Genomic DNA, 22700 nt, shown 5'->3' on the forward strand with positions numbered 1-22700 from the left:
GATAATTATGTGACAAGATAGAGGTGACAGCTAACACTGCAGTAGTAATCATATTGCAATATATTAATGTATCAAATCAACACGTTATACATCTTAAACTTACACAATGTTATGTCAGCTATAATCTCAATTAAAAAAGGTTTCCCTGATAAATTTATATTGTTTCTGAATATGAATTTATACATTTATTTTAAAATAGCAATTTATAATACTTAATGGACACAAGTTTATGGTGATACTTTCATACACAACATAATATGATTAAAATGCACAAACAATAAATTAATCAAGTTAGCCAAAGTTAGAAGAAAGGAAAACCTGTGTATTCCTCTTAAAGTTGAATAGTAAACCGTGTATCATTTGTCCTAAAATGGAATTCAGTCTTTCTCTATAACTTGAGCAATAAAAAATTCCATGTGAACGTGAAGTGGGAGGATTTGGGAAACAATTTCAGTCAAAACTGGGGAACCCAAAGCGTCTTCCTTGGCAGAATATACTGTGTGTTTCCTGTTACTGCTCGTGTACATTATCTCATTACAGCCTTACAATGGAGGACCAAGGCAGCTAAACTCATCCACTCCGTCAGACTGAGCTCAAAACGGTTACACGGCTCATCCAAGATCATGCAAATGGATAGGGCTAAGTTTCCAATGTAGGTCTTTTCTGATTCCCATTCCTCTCCCCTTAGTGCTTCACACACCATCTTCCTACAGTGATTTTCTTGGGTCTCTGGTTCAAGGAGGACTAGCCCATTTTCAAATCAAACACTCCAGCATCTTAAGAGCCTTTTAATCCATAGGTGGTCTAGGATGGCATTAAAATTGCAAGTTTTGCTTGATGAGCTTGGTATCAGAGGGGAAGGTGTGAGTTGGGGAAATGTCCAACTGGAGCACCGACTTTGACATATCCATCTCCGTTACCAGTGTAGAAGGAGTGGGACCTCAGTGAAGGGGGTTGTGGTCCAGCGGGGGTGCCACGGGGAGAAGAGCTACTCCAAAGAGCTTCCTCCCCTGCCCCTCGTCTCCCGGAATCTCCTTCTCCAGGAACAGCCTCCTCTCTATGGCTCCTAGCCTCCATGAGTGGTCCCCATGACTCATCACCATGGCAACAGTGGGTGGGAAAGGAGACAGGTGACACCTTACTCTCTCAAGAGGTAAAAAGAGATGCTCTAAAGTGCAGATAGAGCTGTGCAGTGATTAAGTGATGAAGCAAAATGCTTTTGTTAAATCACACTCCGTCTCTTAGCCTCAGTTTCCTATCATTACACTGGGTATAATAGTAATGTTGCCACTTAGGATATTTCTGAAAATTAAATAATATCACCTATGTAGGGCAATAGATAGTGACTGGCATGTAATAAGCACTCAAATGCCCGCTTTTAAAGATCTATTTAATAGTTATTTGTGGCCTTCTGTGTCTCAAATCCTGTGCTAGTTTTGGGAGTCCAGAGATGGGCTTGGTGTTATTCCCTGTCTTTGAAGAGTTTCCGTGGTGCTGGGGAGAATGCTCCGTGGTACACAGAGAAATCAGGGCGCTCACCAACATATGGACCAAGGGCTAAAGGCCACCAAAAGGGGGGTGACTGCTGTAGTTTGGGCTGCATCAGCCAGTCTTCCCCTCAATCCACTACTCCAGAGGCTGTCACCAGCGCCTCCCCCACTTCTCAAAGGACATTTGGAAGTTTCTGGAGACGTTCTTGCCTGTTACAATTGCAGGAGGGAAAATGTGCTGCACTATCTAGTGGGTGAAGGCCAGGGGTGTTGCTCAGCTCCTACAATACAGAGGACAGTGAACCACAAAGAATGAGACAGCCTCAGATGTCAACAATGTCAAGGATGACAAACCCTGCTGTAGCCACCCAGGAAACATTTATTGAGCACCTACTGCATGCCAGGCACTTTTTTATTTCTTTATTTTATTTATTTATTTTTTAAGGAGGGCGCAGCTCACAGTGACCCATGTGGGGATTGAACCAGCAACCTTGTTGTTGAGAGCACCGCGCTCTAACCAACTGAGCTAACCGGCCACCCCTACCAGGCACTTTTTTAGATGTCACTGGAGATACAACGTTGAACTGATTAGATGTGACCCCTGATCTCAGTGCTTGCACTTGAGAAGGTGAAGATTTGGATATTAAACAAATAATCACACTAATGAATACACATAATAAGTTGTGAAAAAAAGCTATGAGGAAAAGAAAGGAGTTGCTATGAGGGCTTACAATAGGGGTGGTGACTCAGTATGGGGGAAATCAGGGAAGGCTTTCCTGAGGAGGTGACATTTAAGGTTGGGCCTAAGCATGTGTAAGAGAAGGAAAAGAGTGTTCCAGGTAGAAGCAGCAGCACGTGCAAATTTCTTGAGGTCTGGAGTGCCTGGTTTATTGTAGGAATCGCCAGGGAGCTAGTCGGCTGGAGATCTGGGGAAGACTGGCGAATAGAGTTGGAGATGAAATATGGACCCACCACATTAGGGTTTATCCTGTACCCTAAGGGTATATGCAGGGGGGTGATCTTTCAGATTTTCCTTTTGCAAAGATCCCTCTGGCTGCTGGACAGAGACAGCCTTGGGGGTTGGGGGTGGAGGAGAAGGAAAACATCCTTGAGGAGGGCACTGGACGTTCATCCATAAGCAAGGGGATGGGGTCAACATTTCAGAAGAGCAGAGCATGCGAAGTGAAGGCAGCAAATTGCGTCTCTCAGGTTGGCCTTTGCCTCCAGCAATTAGTATCGAAACACTTGGGGGCTCCAATTAGCCCAGGGAGAGGGTGTCCCCTAAAGTCTGGAGATTGCCCCCTCAACAGCTCTCCTCTGTGCTCCAGGCCCTTTAATCACCTCTCTGGGCTCTGGCCCTGCCTTGGGGATACCAAAGAATGTGGCACTGATGGGGCCATTAGCCAGGAGCGGCAATCATCTAGGAATGCAGTACGTGTGTGTGTGTGTGTGTGTGTGTGTGTGTAACTTTAGAAAATAGAAGCTGAACAATGGAGTGGGGGGGAGCATAGAGCCCCTGGGGGCGAGTGGCCTGGATGACACTGTGGGCAGAGGGGCTGGGTTGTGGTGTGGAAGGTCATCACCCCAGGACCCTGGTTGTGTTCATCGACCTTTTGGCACTTACTATTTCCATCACCAGATAAGTTAAGGATGGCTTCTGGGTTTTGATCTTTTGAGAGAAAAGAAGTGCACGGTTTTTGGGAGGCGGTGGTGAAAGACTCTAGGGTGAGGCAAGTGAGGCACTCACCTTGACTACAAAACGTAAGGGGTCAAACTAATGGTTTGATTTTCTTTGTGAAATAAAAGAACTGATGTGTGTTAAGCACTTAAGGCCGTCCTTATTGTTAGTCATTAGGGAAATGCAAACCAAAACCACAATAAGGTACCACTAGAATGGCTATAATAAAAAAAGTTAGGTAACTTGGTGTTGGCGAGGATGTGGAGAAATTGGAACCCTCGTCCACTGCTGGTGGGGACGTAAAAGGGTGCAGCCGCTGCAGAAAACAGTCTGGCAGCTCCTCAAGTGATTAAACACTGAGTTACCATATGGCCCAGTAATTCCCCTGGGGGATAGGTATATACCTCAAAATGCAAAAACTATAATACACAAATGTTTATAGCAGCATCACTTATGCCAGCCCAGAAGGTGGAAACAACCCAAATATCTATCAACAGGTGAATGAATAAATAACATGTAGTATATCTAAACAATAGAATATTACTCAGCCATAAAGAGGAATGAGAGTCCTGATACAGGCTACAATGTGGATAAACCTTAAAAACATGATGCTGAGTGAAAGAAGCCAGGCACAAAAGGGTTAACTATTACATGATTCCATTTATACGAAATGTCCAGAACAGGCACATCTATAGAGACAGTAGATTTGTGATTGCTTAGGGCTGGACGGAAGGGGGAAAGAGGGATGATAGCTAAAAGGTATAGGGTTTCTTTTGGAGATGATGAAAATGTTCTAAATTGACTGTGGTAATGATTACGCATATCTTTAAGTGGGTGAATTATATGGCATGTGACTTATATCTCAATACAACTATTTTTAAAAAGACCATACCTAGCTGATGATAAATGCTCAAAAAATTGGAAGCTGTTAACTGTTAACAAGGAAGGAAGGAAGGAAGGAAGGAAGGAAGGAAGGAAGGAAGGAAGGAAGGAAGGAAGGAAGAAGACAGTTACTTTTGTCTCCAATTCAAACATTCGGCTTGATTTTGAGCTAAAGATTCCGTAGAGCAGTGGCCCCCAAAGTGTCGTTCCCAGACAAGTAGCCGCTTCTATTCTAGAACATCAGATGGCAGAACCCCTCCCAGACCCACTGAATCAGACACTCAGAGTTCCAGCAGCCTATGACTTCACCAGCTCCTCCAGTAACGCTGATGTGCCCCCACGTTGGAGACCCATTGCCAAAGGAGACTCACTTGGCCAACCTCGTGCTGCACCCTTGCCCTGTGCTGGCTTTGTGACCCTGAGCAAGTCCCAAACCTCACTGTGTCCATTTCCTCATTTTTAAATGGGGTGTAACCCAAAAGGGCTGCCTGCCTCTGCCTGAACATCTCCCTTGAAACAGGGCCAGGTCTGCAGGTGCATCCCCCCAATATATCTGACTCCACAACACATGAAAGAGAAATGGAATTTTATTGAGAATTTCAAGGGAGTTGGGGAAGGGGATTTATATTAGGTACTCTATGGCAACCTTATAAACCTTATAAAATGCACATTTATTTCCCTGCTTGTTTCTCAAATTTTTTCATCAGCCACTGGGTCTGGGTCAATTGCCAGGAAACAGGTTTTTCTTCCTGTCTCTTCGCTTTCCCTCAACCCAGCCATTACCTCCTTATCCTGCTCCCACACCTTCACCTCAGCTTTCTACACATATCTTTTCTCCCAGGGAGAAAGTCAGATCCCTTCATTCTCTTTGCAATTCACATCCTTAAACCTCTCATTCAGCTCAGTCAGCAGAGGCCACTCATAGGAGGAGCCCTCCCGCAAAACTGTGAAGAACCAAAGATGAAAAACCATGTCACCGTCAAACAATGCTTTCCTTTCCTCAAGACATTGGTCAGAAGGAGAGGGATGATGTGTCTGAAGCACAGAACACGATGTTTGGTACACAGCAGACGCCAAATCCCTGTCACGGTTGTCGTTGTTTTGGGCAGAGCAAACATCTTTCATTCACTCATTCAAGATAAGCCACGCACATAAGTTTCCTGACACAGCCATATGGGCATCCCCTCCTCCATGCCACTCTCAGGCATGGGAAACGGGAAGAAGTTGACACACAATGTCAATATTGGGGTGGTTGTGACATCAAGGAATCCAGGAGGAATGAGGTCAATCAGATTGGGGGAAAGAAGAGAAAACAAACAGCTAGAATTTACAGAGCACTTACTAAGGGTGGAGGTTGGGGGAATTCCCATATAGGAATCATCACCAGTGAAGCATAATTATACCCATTTTACAGACAAAGACTGAAGGGTCTCCACCCACCACACCTCCTGCCACAAAACCAACAACTTCAAGAGCTCTAGAGAAAGAGCTTGCTGAGGAAGGTCTTCTTCATGGCGTTCTTCAGCTCCTTGTTCCTGAGGCTGAAGATGATGGGACTGAGGAAGGGTGTGACGATGGTATAGGTGACGCCCATCAGGGTGTCTCCTTCCAGGGACTGGGGACCCTTAGGCTTGAGGTAGATGACAGAGGCAAAGCCGTAGTGCACGACCACCACGGTGAGGTGGGACACGCATGTGGAGAAGGCCTTGTGCCGGCCTTCAGCTGAGGGGATCCGCAAGATGGTGGCCACAATGGAGGCGTAGGAGAGGAGGATGAGGAGACAGCAGCCCAGCAGGGCCGTGATGCACACCAGGCCCACGCCTAGGGCCACAGTGGAGACATTGTCCCCACAGGCCAACTTCACAAGAGGTGGCACATGGCAGAAAAAATGGTGGACCTCATTGGGTCCACAGAAGGTGAGGTGGAAAATTGCCGCTGTCACCACCAGCCCCATGACTGAGCCACCCGCCCAAGACCAGGCCACCAGGCAGGCACAGACACCGGGGCTCATGAGCACGTTGTAACGCAGCGGGTGGCAGATGGCCACATAGCGGTCATAGCCCATGACGGTGAGCAGGAAGGAGTGGGTGAAGCCAAATGTGAAGGAGAAGAACATCTGGCTGGCACAGGCCGCCCGGGCAATGGAGCGGTGGGTGGAGAGCAGGTCGGCCAGCATGCGGGGGATGATGGCGAAGGTGTAGAGGATCTCGGAGATGGAGAGGGCGCACAGGAAGAGGTACATGGGCGTGTGGAGGCTGCGCTCGCTCCGGATGGTGGCCATGATGAGCAGGTTCCCCAGCAACGTGAACAGGTACATGAGCAGGAACAAGAGGAAGAACAGCAGCCGGAGGTGGGGGAAGTCGGAGAAGCCGATGAGGATGAAGACAGATGTGGAGGTGTGGTTGAGCCCTAGCATGGTGGTCACACCTGGTCGGGGAGAGAGGGAAGAACTCAGTGGCTAGAAACTTGGGGTCTCCGGTGAGTCCTCCTGCGAGGACTTCCCTGAGGGGCTCCCTCACCTCTCCAAGTCATGGTTAGTCCCCCTGCAAAATGACGTTCATAATAACAATCTGCCCCGCCGAGCTGCTTGAGGTTTAAATAAAACCATGCATCTAACGTGCTTAGCACAGTTCCTGGCCACCAAGAATTCAGTAAGTAAATGACAATCATTACTACTACTATTTTTAACTCACAGTGGTAGGAACTCAGGTTCTCTGTTCAGCCACACCTGGGTGGAGTTGTTTCCTAGCAAGGGCTCGCTGCCTGAGGTGCACAGAAGTCAACACTATGGCACTGGTTTTTGAGAAAAGAACTCACTTTTTTTTTGCAAGTTCGGCTGGCAAGGAGACAAGAGACAAGGCTCAAATCTCTCTCCCTGGGTTCTGGGCCAGATTTAAGGGGTTTCAGCCCCTGATCTTCCTGGACAACAGACTCTTTGCTTCTGAAAGGGTCAGGTTCAGATTATAGTCAGATCCCCGCCCTTTGGTTCCGCTGCGGGGCAGTTAAGTGTTCACAAGGGTTACTTGCAAGTGATGTATCCAAGATTTCAACTTTGGTTCCATGTCTTGTTAGACCACAGGATAGGACCCGTCTGAGCTGGTTCTGAGGGTATAGCGTTTCCATTTCAGACCTTGTCATTGCCCCTAGTCATTTTTCTAAATAGGTAAGGAAAATTTGAAAAAGCAACAATCCAGTTTTTTTAAAAAAAATTATTATGCTGGGATCTTTAATAAGATTTTTTGCATTGGAAAAATCTGATGCTGGTTGGAGTTCCATCTTTGAAAGAATAATGGAAATCCTGTGATCACTATGCTCAAATATGCAGCCTAAACTCTGAGCTGTCTGCGAGGCTTAGCAAGTATTAAGTGGTGGCTTTTTTCTTTTCATTCAAGACTCTACCATGTTATCCACATGAGTTAAATAAATTTGAGAAGATGTTTCAAAACAGTACTTCAAAAGCAACAACAACAGCATTGGGTTAATTCCTTAATCTTTCTGAACCTTAATTTTCTGATCCCTAAAAGGAAGTTGGTCATAATAACCCCTAGCCGACAAGGTTGTTATGAGGATTAAATAAGATAAAGACATAAGGGGCCTTCCACAGCACCTGGAACACACACTTGAGAAGATTGAGGCCAGCATAAATTACCAGAATTAGCTTCTCTTAAAATGTGGCAACCTATGATTGTATCTCTCTTTTAACTGGTGCATTTAATGCATTTATCTTTTTGGTAATAGTGTTGGTTTGGACTTAATTCTGTCATTTAATATTTGAGCTATTATATATTAATATGAGCTATTATTAATTATATATTATATATTAATATGAGCAATTATATATGAGCTATTATATATTAAATATATATTAATAAAAATAGCTAACATATACATATGCTTATATACGTATGTATACTTAATATATAAAAACACAAAAATGTGCACATACTCCTATCCGCTCTACCAAAAACACACACCAATCCCCTGCCCCCAAAACCAATAAGAACATGGAATCGTCACCGAAAAGGACCTTGTGTGAGGCCATAAAGGAAGTCTAGGGAAATTTCCAAGTGCCAATATTGCAAAGCCCCAGGTTATCTGACCATACTGCAATAAAATTAAGAATTAAGAAGAAGAGGGTACCTGAAAGTTCCCACGTATTTGGAGCACAAATATTAGGTCGGACCGTTTGACAGTGCCATAGTAACATGTTACTCACTAATCTTTGGGCTAAAAGGAAAATTATGGAATGCTAAGAACTGAATGACAATGATAAATTGAAATGACTAAATGAAATGGATTGTGCCCTGGAGTAGAACAAAAGGATATTAATGGAAAAACTGCAAAAATTGTAGGAAGACCTGTAGTTTGCTATAGAGCATTATACCAATGTTATTTTCCTGGTTCTGATCACTGTACTGAAATTCTGTAAGATGCTAACATTTGAGGAAATTGAGTGAAGGGAGCACAAAATTTTTCTCTGTTATTTTCGCAACATTTATGTAAGTTTAAAATTAGTTAAAAATTAAAAAAAAACAGATACCATCCAAAGTAGCACAAAATCTATCAAGTATCTGCAATAAATTTAAATGAGCACATACAAGACCTCCACAGAGAACAATTAAACCTCTAATTAATAGAAAATATGGCAAATGATATAAATAAGTGGATGAAATGGAAAGACAACATCATAAAGATGTTAATTCTCCCCCAAATTTAATCTATACCTTCAATGTAATATTCTCAAAAAATGATAAACTTATTCTAAAATTTCTATGAAAGGATAATGATCTATGAATAACTAAGTTAACCTTGAAATGAAGAGTGAAAGGCAGTGGAGGAGACTGTCTTCCAAGATTCTGAGAATTCTACACAAGATTTGGAAATAAAGCAGTGTAGGATTATTGCAAGGACAAACAGACCAGTGGTTCAGAATGGAGACTTCACATATGAAGCCATTCATATATGGTTAAGGTCACACCACAAATAAATCAGAAAAGGACAAATTGTTCAGGGGATGCTGTCGAGGAGATTATCTCTTTATATAGATAAAAACAAAACTGGACTCTTAATTAGTACGAAGAAAAGATCAAGATGGATTAAACCTAACTGTGAAAGATAAAAACATAGTTAATAAAAGAAAGGTAGTAGGATCTTTGTGATCTAAGAACAGGAAGCGAGTTCTTTAAAAAGAAGAAAGCGCAAACTGTAAATAAAAAAGATCAATTCCATTGCATCAAAATTATGAATCATATTAATAAGGAGCGTCATGGATACCATTGACCGATGACAGAAGCAAGATGTTTGCAATATTCAATCAGTTCTAGAGATCTGCTCTCCATCACAGAGCCTGTAGTTAACAATACAATAATGTGCGTGCACTTAAAAACTTGTGAAGAATATGGACAACGATATTGTATTATAACCATCAAATTTGCTAAGAGATCTTAATTATTGCCACCACATAAAAGAAATGATCATTGTGTGATGTGATAGAGGTGCTATCGCTACAATGGCGATCATATTACAGTATAGAAATGTACCAACTTAACGTGCACACTTTAAATTTACAAGGTGTTACATGTCAATTATATTTCCATTAAAAAAAATTAAAAGGGTAGATCTCTTCTCTCCTGGCTACAAATGGACTGCAGGGTAGCAGCTACTAAATGTACAAATGTTACCCCAAAAAAAGCTGAGCTCCTTGTCTCCCTCTGGCACTTGCTTGTGTCACCCATTCTCAGGACAACACCTCGGCAAGACCCTCCAAGGGGCTGTTGAGGTCACCTGCACAAATCTGGACTTACAAGAGAAAGGCCATGGCCCTCATCCCAGCTCCGGGCTCCCAGCCAGAGCCCCAAGCCAGGGCGCGCTCGGTGCTCTTACCACACACACACAAAAGTAAGGGGAAACAAGAAATGTTTTGGAGGTGATGGATAGACTTATTACCTTGAGTGTGGTAATTAGTCTGTGTGTGGTAATCTTGAGTGTGGTAATCTGTGGTATCTCACAGATGTAGGCATATGTCCAAACTCATCAAAATGTATTCACTAAATATGTGCAGATTTGGGGATATTATGCGAACCTCAACAAAGCTGGAAACAACTGACAAGAGACTAATACTAGAATCTACAAGGAATGTCTACAAACCAATTAGAAATAACAACTGGAATCATGATAGGAAGCGGACAAAGGGTAGACAAGGGGATGTGCAGAAGAGAAAATGCAATAGGCAAACAGGAAAGGAAGATCTGCTGAGCTCACGAGCCGCTAGAGGAATGCAATTCAAAACGGCAACATGGCATCACTTTACACCTGTTAGAGTAGCAAAAATTAGACAGCTGGATGGTGCTATGTGTTGGCCCAGATGTGAAGGTAGGTGGACTTCAGTCATTTTCAGCAGGTACCTGACGGTTCATGGCCAAATTCAGAGGACACTTACCCTGAGGTTCGCCATCACTTGCTCCTGGATCTCCATCCAAACGAAACTCTCACACGTCAGTGAGGTGCTGCCATCAAGGACATCCATTGCAGCATTATCTGTGTTGGCAGAGAGTTGGGGACAGTCTGAGACTCCCCGCTACCCATGGGAGTGGAGAATTAAAATGTGGTGGTCATGGACCAGGAAGTTGTAAACAACATTTAGGGAAAGAAAAAACCCGATACCCACATAGCAACATGGCTCTTAAAAATATAGCACTGGGCGAAAAATTAGGAAAAAAAAAAAAAGAAGGAGATCTCACACAGTACGATGCAAGACAGTCCAAACATGTATGTGCAACAATACACATGTTATAAGAATTCGTGTATCAAATACATGGTGATGGAAGGAGAACTGACTCTGGGTGGTGAACACACAACGTGATATATAGGTGATGCGTTACAGAATTGTACACCTGAAACCTATGTAACTTTACTAACCATTGTCACCCCAATAAACTTTAATTAAAAAAAAGAAGAATTCATGTAAACAGAAGGGTACACATGGAACGAATTAGACCATCTGCCTATTAGGGAAGGGGAACAGGAATGGGACGTGATGATAAATGGGAATAAGTAAAACAGAATCATTGTGCAAATTAATGTAGGTGAAATGTCATTAACTAAGGAGCATGATTAACTCAAGTCTCTGAATCTTACATCCAACAAAAATTTGTGAATATATATATTTATATATATATATCAGTGATACATACATATATATCTCAATGACACACACGCATATATATGTCAATCGTATATACTATATATACATTTGGTAACAGGTTTTCAAATACTTGCCTCAGACAAGGTTCACTCCCATATTACAACATCCCTTCCATTTCTCCTTAGAAGATTGTCGCTAATTGTTCCCTTAGAGCTATGGTCGCCTTTGCTTGGAGGACCCGGAATCCCCATTGGAAAATGGACAATTTGGCTCAAGTGTCAGGACGAGGTCTATCATACAAGAGAGCAGCCTGTGTGGGCTAGAGGGGAACTGGGCAGCCCAGCGGACATCTGGGGTGCCAGTCTCAGCTCCCTTCCCTTCCTCATCCCTCAGCCACCATCTCCACACCCTACTGCCTGCACCCGGGGCCTGTGGCTTCATGCCCTGTCTCCTGGAGCACGGTGCCTGTCCATCTCCCCTCTTCTGTCCACCCCTCGTCCGGCTGCCAGCGTCTATTCTCTGAGACACACAGAGTTCGTGGAGTCATGCAGATCCAGGGTTCAAATCCTGGTCCTCACCACATGCTGGGACAGCCAGAGAACCGCTCTTGTAGGTTCTCTACGGGGATTGGTTCCAAATGCTCACCACAGAGAAAGTTCTCAGGGAATGCTAGCTGGCCTTGTTGTCATCTTTTATCGTCATTGCTGGGCTGGTTGTCACTCATCCTTCCCAGCCAGGTGACACATATTGGCTCCGTGACAGTCCAGGGTTTCAACCCGAATTCCAGGCTAATCTTTCCTTTGACACTGTGAATGCCCCTCGGCCCACAGCCCCGCTCCCTGGGGCAGCCCACGTCTTCTTCTCTCCTGGCTACAAATGGGCTCGAGGATACCAGCTCCTAAATGTACAAATGTTACAAAAAAAAAAAAAAAAGCTGAGCTCCCTGTCTCCCTCTAGCACTTACCTATGTCACCCATTCACAGGACAGCACCTCGGCAGGACTCTCCAAGCGGGCTCTCAGGTCACCTGCACAAATCTGGACTTAAGGGAAGAGAAAGGCCAGGATCCTCATCCCAGCTCCGGGCTCGTAGCCAGAGCCCCAAGCCAGGGTGCGCTCAGGCTGGCTCCCAGATCCCGCCCCTGCGCCTTCCTCCTCAAGGGGACACTGTTCAGCCCAGCCAGCTCTCTGCTCACGCACCTGTGTCATAGACCTGAGACTGTGTCACAGAAGCAGACAGAGCTGAGCATCCACACACAGGTGCACGGGTTCGGAGATACACACTGGCTGTGACACCCAGGAAACAGCCAGAAACAGAGCCACTGTCACTTATCCTGCACATACCTACTCAGACTTCCCAGATGCCTGGAGCTGGGCTGGGACGGGGATAAGGCAGGGGCATAATGGCAAGGGCACTGTGGTATGCTGAACAGAATCCCCTCAAAATTTATGTCCTCTGGAACCTCAAAATGTGACCTTGTTTGGAAATGGAGTACTTGAAAGTATAATCAAGGAAAGGATAGAGATGAGGTCATACTGGATTAGGGTGGCCCTAAACCCAATGACTGGTGTCCTCATAGGAATAGAAGGGGACACCCGGAGGACAGAAGGCCAGGTGCTGGTGGAGGCAGAGATTGGAGTGCTGCAGCCATAAGCTATGGAATGCCTGGGGCCACCAGAAGCTGGAAGAAACAAGGAAGGATCCTTCCCTGGAGCCTCCTGAGGGAGCGTGGCCCTGGCAACACCTTGGTTTTGCACTTCTGGCCTCCAGAACTGTGAAGGAATACATTCCCAATATTTTAAGGCACCCAGTTTGTGGTACTTTGCTACAGCAGCCACAAAAACCAAATACAGGCACACACAACTACACATACACAAACACACTCAGTGCACACAGGAGTACACAGGGGTGACACACACATAATAAGCACACTGTGACCCTTCTGGCTCAAAATCGCCCTCCTCCCAACCTGTTACAAAGACCACTCTGCCTGGGAATGGACCCTGGCCATTATGGCTGCTGTGGGTCTAGGCACTGGGAGGAGACAACTGTGGGCAGTAGATGGACTCAGTGTGGGACCAGAAGCCCAGACTGGTAGACGTAGCCTGGGACCAGGTGTTGGGGCTGCAGACCCCCTCTCCGCCTCACCTTACTCCCGTGCCATTTCCCCACTAGGGCCTTGCTCTGCTCCAGTTCTCTGTGGTCCGCTGGCCCTCTCTCTTCTAGTCTCGCAGCTCTTGTCACCTATTCCTGGAAAATGGCCCTGGAAACAGAAGCTCCACTTGCCTTGTTCTTCTGGGGACGCCTGCCTGCAGCCTGGCCTGGGGCCGCCCCAGCAGAGCCAGTGGTGGTAGACAGGTGGCTTTATCTCCGAGGGCGTCCTCCCCAGTGGTGGGTTCCCAGAGGCCTCTCCCAGGAGCCTGGGGATGTGGGATGTGTGGTCCTCTGAGTCCAAGGAGGGTAGCTGGGGCCCTGAGAATGCCCCTTCCTCCTTCCTTCCCTCCCTCCCTCCCTTCCTTCTTTCCTCTCTCCCTCCTTCCTTCTTTCCTTCCATCCTTCCATCCTCCCCTCCTTCCCTCCCTCCCTCCCTCCCTCCCTCCCTCCCTCCCTTGTCCCTTCATCCATCTGTCACATCTTCACTGAGCCCTAGCTAAAGAACTTGGTCTGGATCTGAGGACCAAAGAGAATCCTGCCATTGCCCAGCATTAAAGGAGCCCTCAGTCTTGGGAGAGGCAGAGCTGAGTACAAACATCCCATCTCCTGTGATCAAAACTAAACAGCAGGAGAACCAGTAAAGGAAAGTGAGACATCGTCCTGGGAGGGGGTGGGGGGCATACTGACACTGAGCCCGGGAGGGCACTTTCCCCTCGGCTGTGTCTTGGAGTCTCCCTCTCCTGGTTGCTTTGCCCGCATCATTTCCATCTGAGGGAATGCCAACCTTCCCTCTGTCATACCATCCCCCCATCTCAGCCAAAATCTTGCCTTCAGCCCCCACCACACCCTCTTCCTCTCCACAGCTGTTTCACCACCATCAGTGGGTTCCATCACTTAATCAAGACTCAACTCTGGCCTCTTTTGTCACCTCCACCACTCCCACCCTAGCCTGGGCTATCACACTTCTATCTCTTGCGTAGATACCTTCACAGCCTGGTCTCCAAGCCTCCAGCCCCACCCCTCCAAGTCTACGCTCTGAAGAGCAGTTAGAGAAATCATGAAATAGATCATGTCCCTGACCTGCCTCAAACCCTCCAATGTCTTCTCAGATTAGAATAAAATCTGAGCTCCCCACATGGGATATAACTCCAGCCCGCATTTCACCCTCACTTCCCTTCTTCCATCACCACATCTATGATTTCTCCTGGACGCACATGGATCCCATCCTCTGGGCCTTTGCACATACTGTTCCTTCTACCTGGAACCCCTTCTTCCCATGATTCACTCTCACCTGGCTCAGTACTGTTCTCCCTTCGGGTCTCAGTTTAGACATCACCTCCTCTCAGAAGCTCTGGTCATCAATCCTTCTCACTCCTTACCCAAACTGGGTAAGTCAGGCTGGGCTCCCCCAAGTATAGGTATTTTGGGGAAATGGGACTGGATTCCAGGATGATTTCTTCTAGGGTGGTTCTTTCCCTCAGCAGACGTCAGGAAAGGATACTGGAGAGCTGTAGATGTCTGGTCCTCAGAATGAACATGCTCTACTGCTGCGTCTTCCACCCCAAACACTAGACAAGGTGACCCATTCACTGTAACACTTTTAGAAACAGATTGGCAATACAGGTTAGATACAATGGAAGAGAAAAATACAAGAAATAGAGTCTAACTGTAGGGTGTATGAAACACAGAATTAAAATATTGGATAACAAGTGTATAGAAGGAAGAGTAACAAAGCTAAAGCATTGTCCAGTCCATACATTGTTTGGGAGAGGAGTCAAGATATTATTTATTCACAGATGACACAACTGTCTACATAGAAAAATCCTAAGGAATTGACAAAACGTAAATGAAATCATAAATGAATTTAGCAGGGTGAGAGGGTGCAAGGTCAATATACAAAAATCATGATCGTTTGGATATACTAGCAATAAATAATTAGAAAATAAAAATGTTTGATGTCAATATCATTTATAATGGCATCATAAAAGTGAACAAGAGAGGGAGTTTGGGGAGGGGGAAGAGCAAAAAAAAAAAAAGTGAACAAGAAATAAATTTAATGAAAGTGATGCATGATGTCTCCACTGCAAACAACAAAACAATCCTGATTAAAAAAAAAATTTTTAATCTAAATAACTGGAGAGATAACCACGTTCATTGCTGAGCATTCTCCATATTACGGAATTGGAAAGAGATCCATGGACTTCTGGTGTATCTTTAGTGTTCTGATTCTTGACCTGGGCTACGTGGGGTTCGTTTAAAAATATTCCTTAAAATGTATATTTGGCACACACACGTTCAAAGAAGCACTGTTCACAATTGCCAAAGGGTACAAATGACCCAAATGTCCATCAATGGATGAGTGGATAAACAAACTGGTACATGTAACGTACCACATTGTAATATGCCGTATGGAATATGCCACATGGGATGTAATACAATGGGTTATTCAGGTATAAAAAGGAAGTGCCAATACGTGCTACAATATGGGTAAACATTGTGGTGGTTAATTTTATGTGTCAACTTGACAGAGCCACAAGGTGCACAGATATTTGGTCAAACATTACTCTGGGTGTTTCTGTGAGGGTGTTTTTGGATGAGTTTAGCATTTGACTCGATAGACTGAGCAAAGCAGATTGCCCTCCCTAGAGTGAGTGGGCCTCATCCAATCAACTGAAGACCTAAACAGAGCCACGTGCTTCCGGCTTTCCTGGAACTGAGAGTTGGAAAATGTATCTCCTGGGGTAATTCCAGTCTCAGGGGCTCAAGTTCCCATGGTTGCTAATTTTCTCTCTGACAAAAAAAATGGAGATAAAAAGGAGCTTTCTGATGCAACACCGTCCTCCAGAGCCTCTATCCTCAGACAATTTTGTCAGTCGCTCCACAGACCAAGGCAAGATTCATGAACTGAAGGTGCTGGATGCCAGGGAGGTTTTATCAAGAGGGCATCCCAGGATAGGAATTCAAGAGTATGTAGGGGCTGGGAGGAGAGTCTCTCAAAACATGGCAAGGAGAGCTGAGCGTCTGGAACCCCACTGCTCGTGGGGCTTTCTGGGGTCTGGGTATGGTTAGAGAGGAGCTATTGTAGCAAGAAAGAACCCCAGGAACTGATGGTTTTATAATTCATTTTCATAATCACACCAAGTTTGAGTATATGCAGGCATTTGGAGGGAGAGAGACTGTATATGCCTCTTAATGTTCCCCAGCTCACAGCTGGGCATCTGACCATTTGTCTTTTTCTCCACTGAGCAGCACTGCCGTGAGTCCAAGTATGCCAGACCCTCAGGGGAACTCACGGATTTTATTTTATTTCTTTTTATTTTTTAATTTATTTTTTATAAGACTTTGTGTTCAAACATGTTTGGAAAATTCTCTTTTTTTTAAAGATTTTATTGGGAAAGGGGAACAGGACTTTATTGGGGAACAGTGTGTACTTCCAGGCCTTTTTTCCAAGTCAAGTTGTTGTCCTTTCAGTCTTAGTTGTGGAGGGCGCAGCTCAGCTCCAGGTTCAGTTGCCGTTGTTAGTTGCAGGGGGCACTGCCCACCATCCCTTGCGGGACTCGAGGAGTTGAACCAGCAACCTTGTGGTTGAGAGCCCACTGGCCAATGTGGGAATCGAACTGGCAGCCTTCGGAGTTAGGAGCATGGAGCTCCAACCGCCTGAGCCACCAGGCCAGGCGTTTTAAAGTCCTGGAACTGAGAGTTGGAAAATGTATCTCCTGGGGTAATTCCAGTCTCAGGGGCTCAAGTTCCCATGGTTGCTAATTTTCTCTCTGACAAAAAATGGAGATAAAAAGGAGCTTTCTGATGCAACACCGTCCTCCAGAGCCTCTATCCTCAGACAATTTTGTTTTAAAGTCCATACTTGAACTTGCTTAGAAGCTGCTGAGCTGGGAAGACCTGGAGCTCTTGATCCTTGCTGAGAGGTTAAACTTAGGACATGCTCCCTGGCACAGCCCAGAGACTCCTTCAGCTCCTTCCAAGGACAGTCTAAAACACTGACACGCTGAAGCAGTTTCAAAGGTGAAATCAGATTAGCTTGGAGAGCCAGAGCAGAAAACGCCAAACCTCTGTCAAACCATCAGAGGAGAGAGAACACATGACTTGGAATTGGTCAGAATGGGTTCAGCTCCAAGCTCTGCCAGTCAATCCCTTTACCACCTTAGACACGTTCACTCAGAAAATGCTTATGGAGTACTTGCTACGCTCCTGGTGTGCTGTACGGTTGGGAGTGAGGGTCAAATAGACAGTAAAAGCAAAAGAGCTTTGTGAACTGGGCTCTCAAGTCACTCATTATTTGATAAGTAACCGAGAGAGCGAAAGCTGGGGCTGCAGTGTACTTGAATGGGCCAGAGGCACTTTTGCTTCTGTGAACTTCTTCCTTCATAAAAAATTAAAGATAAATAAATAAATAACATTAAAAATTATATTTTACAACTTGTTGTTGGTACAAAGACACGTACACTTCAGGTTGGATAGAGTCATCTTTTCTCTTCAGAATTTAAAAGAAATGAAACCATTTGCATGGACTTTCTGTGCCTCCTTCATTCTCCATCAAAGGTGAGAGATGCTGCGAAGGTTTCGCTGGCAACAGGGAGTCAGCTAACCCAATGCCTCTTCTCTTGTCTCTCATTTTCAGCAAAGGGCATCAGATCTGAAGTACAAGTAGCAACGAGGAAAATGTGAAAAGGAAGGATTTTAAAAGTCAACTCAAAAAACTGGCCGGAAGTGTTCTTCAACCCAAAGTGTGAAAGAGCTGATTTAGGTCAAGGACATAACAAACCCCAAGCCAAGACTTCTCTCTGTGCAGCCCTGCCTGCCGGACTGGGGAAGGTGGGTTAGTGGCGGGACTGGTCTTTTTACTAAAGTGCCCTGAAGGAAGAATGTGCCCAAAACCCAGAGCAAACCATGGCAGTGCTATTGGAGAAGCTATTTGCAGGGGGTCCCAAAAACCAGAGCGGGGAAATGCTGCTCAGTGGATTCATCATTAGCAAAGGGACCCCCTGGTAATTCTGGAAGGGAAGGTGAGGTCAGGGAAACACAGTGTTGAGCGCGTGTGAGAAGGAAGGGGGCCTCTTATGGGTAAGACATTGGGGGATGCCATATATTCTTCAGAGGTAGAGGATCTGAAGTACCAGGGCCAGTGATATTAAGTTCACATCGTGTTTCAGACCAATCGACGCTTCTTGGATGTAAACCAGAGTTGAGCTACATGGTATCTTCTCACGGCAGACACTAAGGGGCCATCGACCAATCAGCTGAGATGACCACCGTTTCAGAGCTGGGTGAGTGACCAGGGGGAGCACCAGGGCAAGTACACCTAAGAGGACCCTGGATCCTACAGCTGGTGAGGTGGCTTCTGTCCCAGGCCAGGCAGTGGGACAATCATCAAATCGATGAGGTACACATAACATAATGGGAGCAGAAAAGCCAAAGGTTTACTTGTGGAAGCAGGATCCAAAAAAATCCATTACTTTTTGTTGGAAAGTAAGATGTAAAGGGAAATACAGGAACTCTGGACTTACACCAGCTGTTGTTTAAAAATTGATCTTGCCACTTGTCCGCTGGGTGATCTTAGGTTGATGTACGCGTTTCCTGTCGTGGTTGTAACAAAGTACCACAAACTGGGCAGCCTAAAAGAATAGAAATTTATTGCTATGGTTCTGGAGGACAGAACTCCAAAATCAAGGTGTTGATGGGATCAATTCCTTCTGGAGTCTCTGAGGGAAAATCTGTTTTATGCTCTTTCAGAGTCTGGTGGCTCTGACAATCCTTGGTATTCCCTGCCTTGTAGCTGGGTCACTTCAATCTCTGCCTTCATCTTCAGCTGGCCATCTTCTCTGTGTTTCTGTGTGTCCTTTCCTCTTCTTATAAGGATACTAGTCATTGGATTTAGGGCACACCCTAAATCCAGGATGATTTCATTTTGAGATCCTTAACTAATTACATCTGCAAAGACCCTCTTTCCAAATAAGGTCACAGTCACAGGTACCAGGTAGATGTGAAATTGGAGACGACATTATTCATTCAATCCAGTATAGTCAGTTACTGCACTTCTTTCATTTTTGTTCGCTCTCCCATGCAAGGCAGATAATAACACCGACTGGTAAGAATCAAGTGGAAAAAATATGCCTATAAAATACTTCAAATTATCCAACCCAAAATGTCAATAGTGCTAAGAAACCTATCAGCCATTCTCTGACCTCAGCTTGGTGCCCAGTGCATAGTACATGCTTAATAAAAGTCAACTCCTAGATATCGGTAAAAAGAAAAGAACCAAGTACATTGTTCACATGAAAATCCTTTGACAAGGTCCAGTGGAGCTGTTAGGCTATGAGTTGGCCCCAAAAGATAATGCTTAAAGAACAAACAGTTCTCTACACAGAGATGTGGAAACAATGCAATTCTCCAAGGATTTAGATTGGGACTAGTTTTATTAATATTTCCTTTTAAGTGTATCTGAAAATCTCTAGGCATGCATGGGACATGAAGCTCATCTCTGCTGAAAAACTAAGTCAATGGACTCAGCAGACTTCCCAGAGGCTCCATCCAAGGTCAGAGAAGGGTGATGGATTTCAGTTGAAGGGTCTCTCAACCTTGGCACCCGTTGAAATTTGATACCAGATAATTGTTTGTGGTGGGGCCGTCCTGTGCACTGTACGATGCTTAGCAGCAGCCCTGGCCTCTACCCACTAGGTACCAGTAACACTTCCAGTCATGACAACCAAAAATGGCTCCAGACATTGCAAATGTCCCCTGGGCAGGGAAGAGGAGAAAGTCACCTCTGGTTGAGAATCACTGAGTAAGACTAATAACAGGGGAATTGTCATTTCAAAAGAGCATGACTGAGAATGAATTTGAATTTGATGGGTTTTTGCCATGCGACGGGACAAGTGTTACAGTGTTGAATAATGTCAATAAAAAAGCTAATGTGTATTGAGCAGTCTTATTATATTCTAGACACTGAGCTAAACACCAGGGATATATTATCCTACCTTAAGAAGGGTTTTAGAAGTCACCCAGCTGATCTTTTTTGATGTTTACATTTCCTCTACAATATGAATCATAGTTGGGAACTTAAATCAAGAAATTACCATATGCCTGTCATTGTGTTAAGCTCTTTAATTCATTTTTTCATTTAATGCTCACAGCTACTCCCACAAAGAAGGTATGATTTATCCCCATAGACAGATGGGGATACTGAGTCCCAGCAAGGTTAAATAACACACCCAAGGTTACAAAGTCATAAAGTCAAAAAGTTACGATGAAGCTGAGCTAGCATTCAAATCTTGCTCTCAGCCCAGACTTTATTCTCTTAATTATATACCAAACAATCCACACACACCATATTCCTACTCTTTGGAATGATCTTCCTTTCTCGATCTGCCTAAAAAATAACCCTACCCAACTTTCAAAATTCAGCTCAAAAGTCTCTTCTTCTCCCTAGACAGAGTTGGCCACTAAACCCCTGGGAGCCCCCAACACATTACGTATGTCTTTATCACATCCTTTTTCATACTGTCCCAAAGTGATTTGCTTACCTATTTGCACCCCTTGTCAAACTCTAAGTTCTTGGAGGACAGTGCTAAGAGGTCTTTTTATTTTCAGCTCATACATCATGGATTGAATTAGACAGACACTACCTCATGAAGCTCTCCATTCCATTTTGGGGTATTTCTTGTTAGTCAGAACCGTAGTTGTCCTGTTTGGTTTCCACCCACAGGTAGAATCAGGTAGTTAGGTCTTCCTTCTTCTTATAAGTTAGATTTTGAGGGCAGCTCTCACCTCAACCACATCATTCAAAGATGTTTTCTCTAGTAAGTTCCTACAAGATCACTCTGTTTATATATTTTACACTTATTTCTACTTGAAAATATATGGTTTGCTTGTTTCTTTGTTTCTTATGTCTTTCACGAGAGCAGGGACCTTGTCCACCTTTTTCACCACTGTGTAACTTATGACTCCTTCAGTGATTAGAACTTTGGAGGAGCTGAATTAATTTTCATTAAATGAATGAATGAATAGTTGGGGGCAGGATAATGAAGGGCCTTAATGTGATGTAAAATCACATAAATTTAAGAAGGGCTTACATGCCAGCCTTAGTGTGGCATTGATGTGGGTGAAACAGAAACATAAAGATAGAAAGGGACAGTTAGCAGTTAGGCAAGGGGAAAACACTTGACTGTGTTTCATGATTAGAGGGAATCAAGTCAGAGAAGATGAAAGATGTTTAAGGTAAGTGTCATCAATGATTTGGGCACCAGAGAGTCTTCAGTAGACACCCACACAACATTGATCTTTCTTGGTTGCTAAGCAGCCCACCTCCTTATGACACCTGGTAAAGCAAACCTCTGCGAGGATCTATGCAACGCTGAACCCTCATGGTCTTAAAATGCTGGCTTCTCTGTACGACGCTATATATGTCTTTGTATTTCCCCTTTGATGATGGCAACAGATGCTACTTTGGCCCAGAAGTTCTCAATGTTGGAGATGATGTGTATGAACAGTATCCTAGGACAATCTGAGTTTTCCTGAGAGGTGATATTGAAGGTAAGAAGGTCAAGTATGAGTATTCTTAGTTAGGTGCAGGCGGTCCCTCCTAATCCTTCATCTTCTGGTCCACTGCATTCATGCAGCAAACTTTTGTTGAGTACTTAATACACACTAAACATAATGTTCTGCACTCCCACCTTATGGAATTAAACCTCAAAAAGATGGATGATATTCCAAACAACTCGTCATCCACAACCCCAGACCATTTGGTTCCAACCCCTGTCACTTATATGTCTCTTTACAGATAGATGCTTTGGATCCACATTCTAAATGTTATCTCACCTCTGACTCTTCCCCGTGAGTTTGGAAACAAGCCTTTCCTCATGGTTTTGGACTTAATTTTTGATCCATCCTCATCACCATATATCAACTTTGGCAAATTCTCCTTACTTCATTTTCTAGTCTCTTCAAAATCCCACCTCTACTTTGTCCCCTAGGGCACCTGGAATGAGGTGTATTCCTATATTTCACTGTGGCTGGCTTACACTCTCTAGCTTGGAGACAGACAATTTAACTGCAAATGTTGGGGAGTAGTACTTGCCTGGAGGGTGAAGGCAAGACTTTTACACAGAAATAGCAAAATCAGGGCATTATTTTGCTGTTCCCCATCTCCTGGCCAGAGAAGACTGAATCAAGCATGATATTTTTTTTTCCTACTGAGACTGAATGTGCTCTTCATGCTTCTCAAGAGACTCCAACAGTCACTCTCAAACAATTGCAGTTGCCATGTAAGGTGAAACTACCCCCAATAAGACTCCTTGCCAAGTATCTTCTTCCCGCCGATGAATGATACCCCCCAGAGG

At 44.6% G+C, this 22700-nt stretch overlaps 1 protein-coding gene across 1 annotated transcript; it reads right to left on the minus strand.

Annotated features, from left to right (window-relative positions):
- Positions 1 to 5527: 5527 nt before the first annotated feature.
- Positions 5528 to 6469, minus strand: LOC117038203 (olfactory receptor 10H1-like). Its single transcript, XM_033134923.1, has one exon. It carries the CDS (start codon positions 6464 to 6466, stop codon positions 5528 to 5530), a length of 939 nt encoding a protein of 312 aa, XP_032990814.1. The 5' UTR covers positions 6467 to 6469.
- Between the last annotated feature and the right edge of the window lie 16231 nt (positions 6470 to 22700).

Source organism: Rhinolophus ferrumequinum, chromosome 18 (genome assembly GCF_004115265.2).
Source record: "Rhinolophus ferrumequinum isolate MPI-CBG mRhiFer1 chromosome 18, mRhiFer1_v1.p, whole genome shotgun sequence".
NCBI lineage: Eukaryota > Metazoa > Chordata > Mammalia > Chiroptera > Rhinolophidae > Rhinolophus > Rhinolophus ferrumequinum.

Bases quoted from the DNA above. Each gene is read 5' to 3' on its own strand.
- LOC117038203 (XM_033134923.1), bottom strand. From the start codon at position 6,466: ATGCTAGGGCTCAACCACACCTCCACATCTGTCTTCATCCTCATCGGC.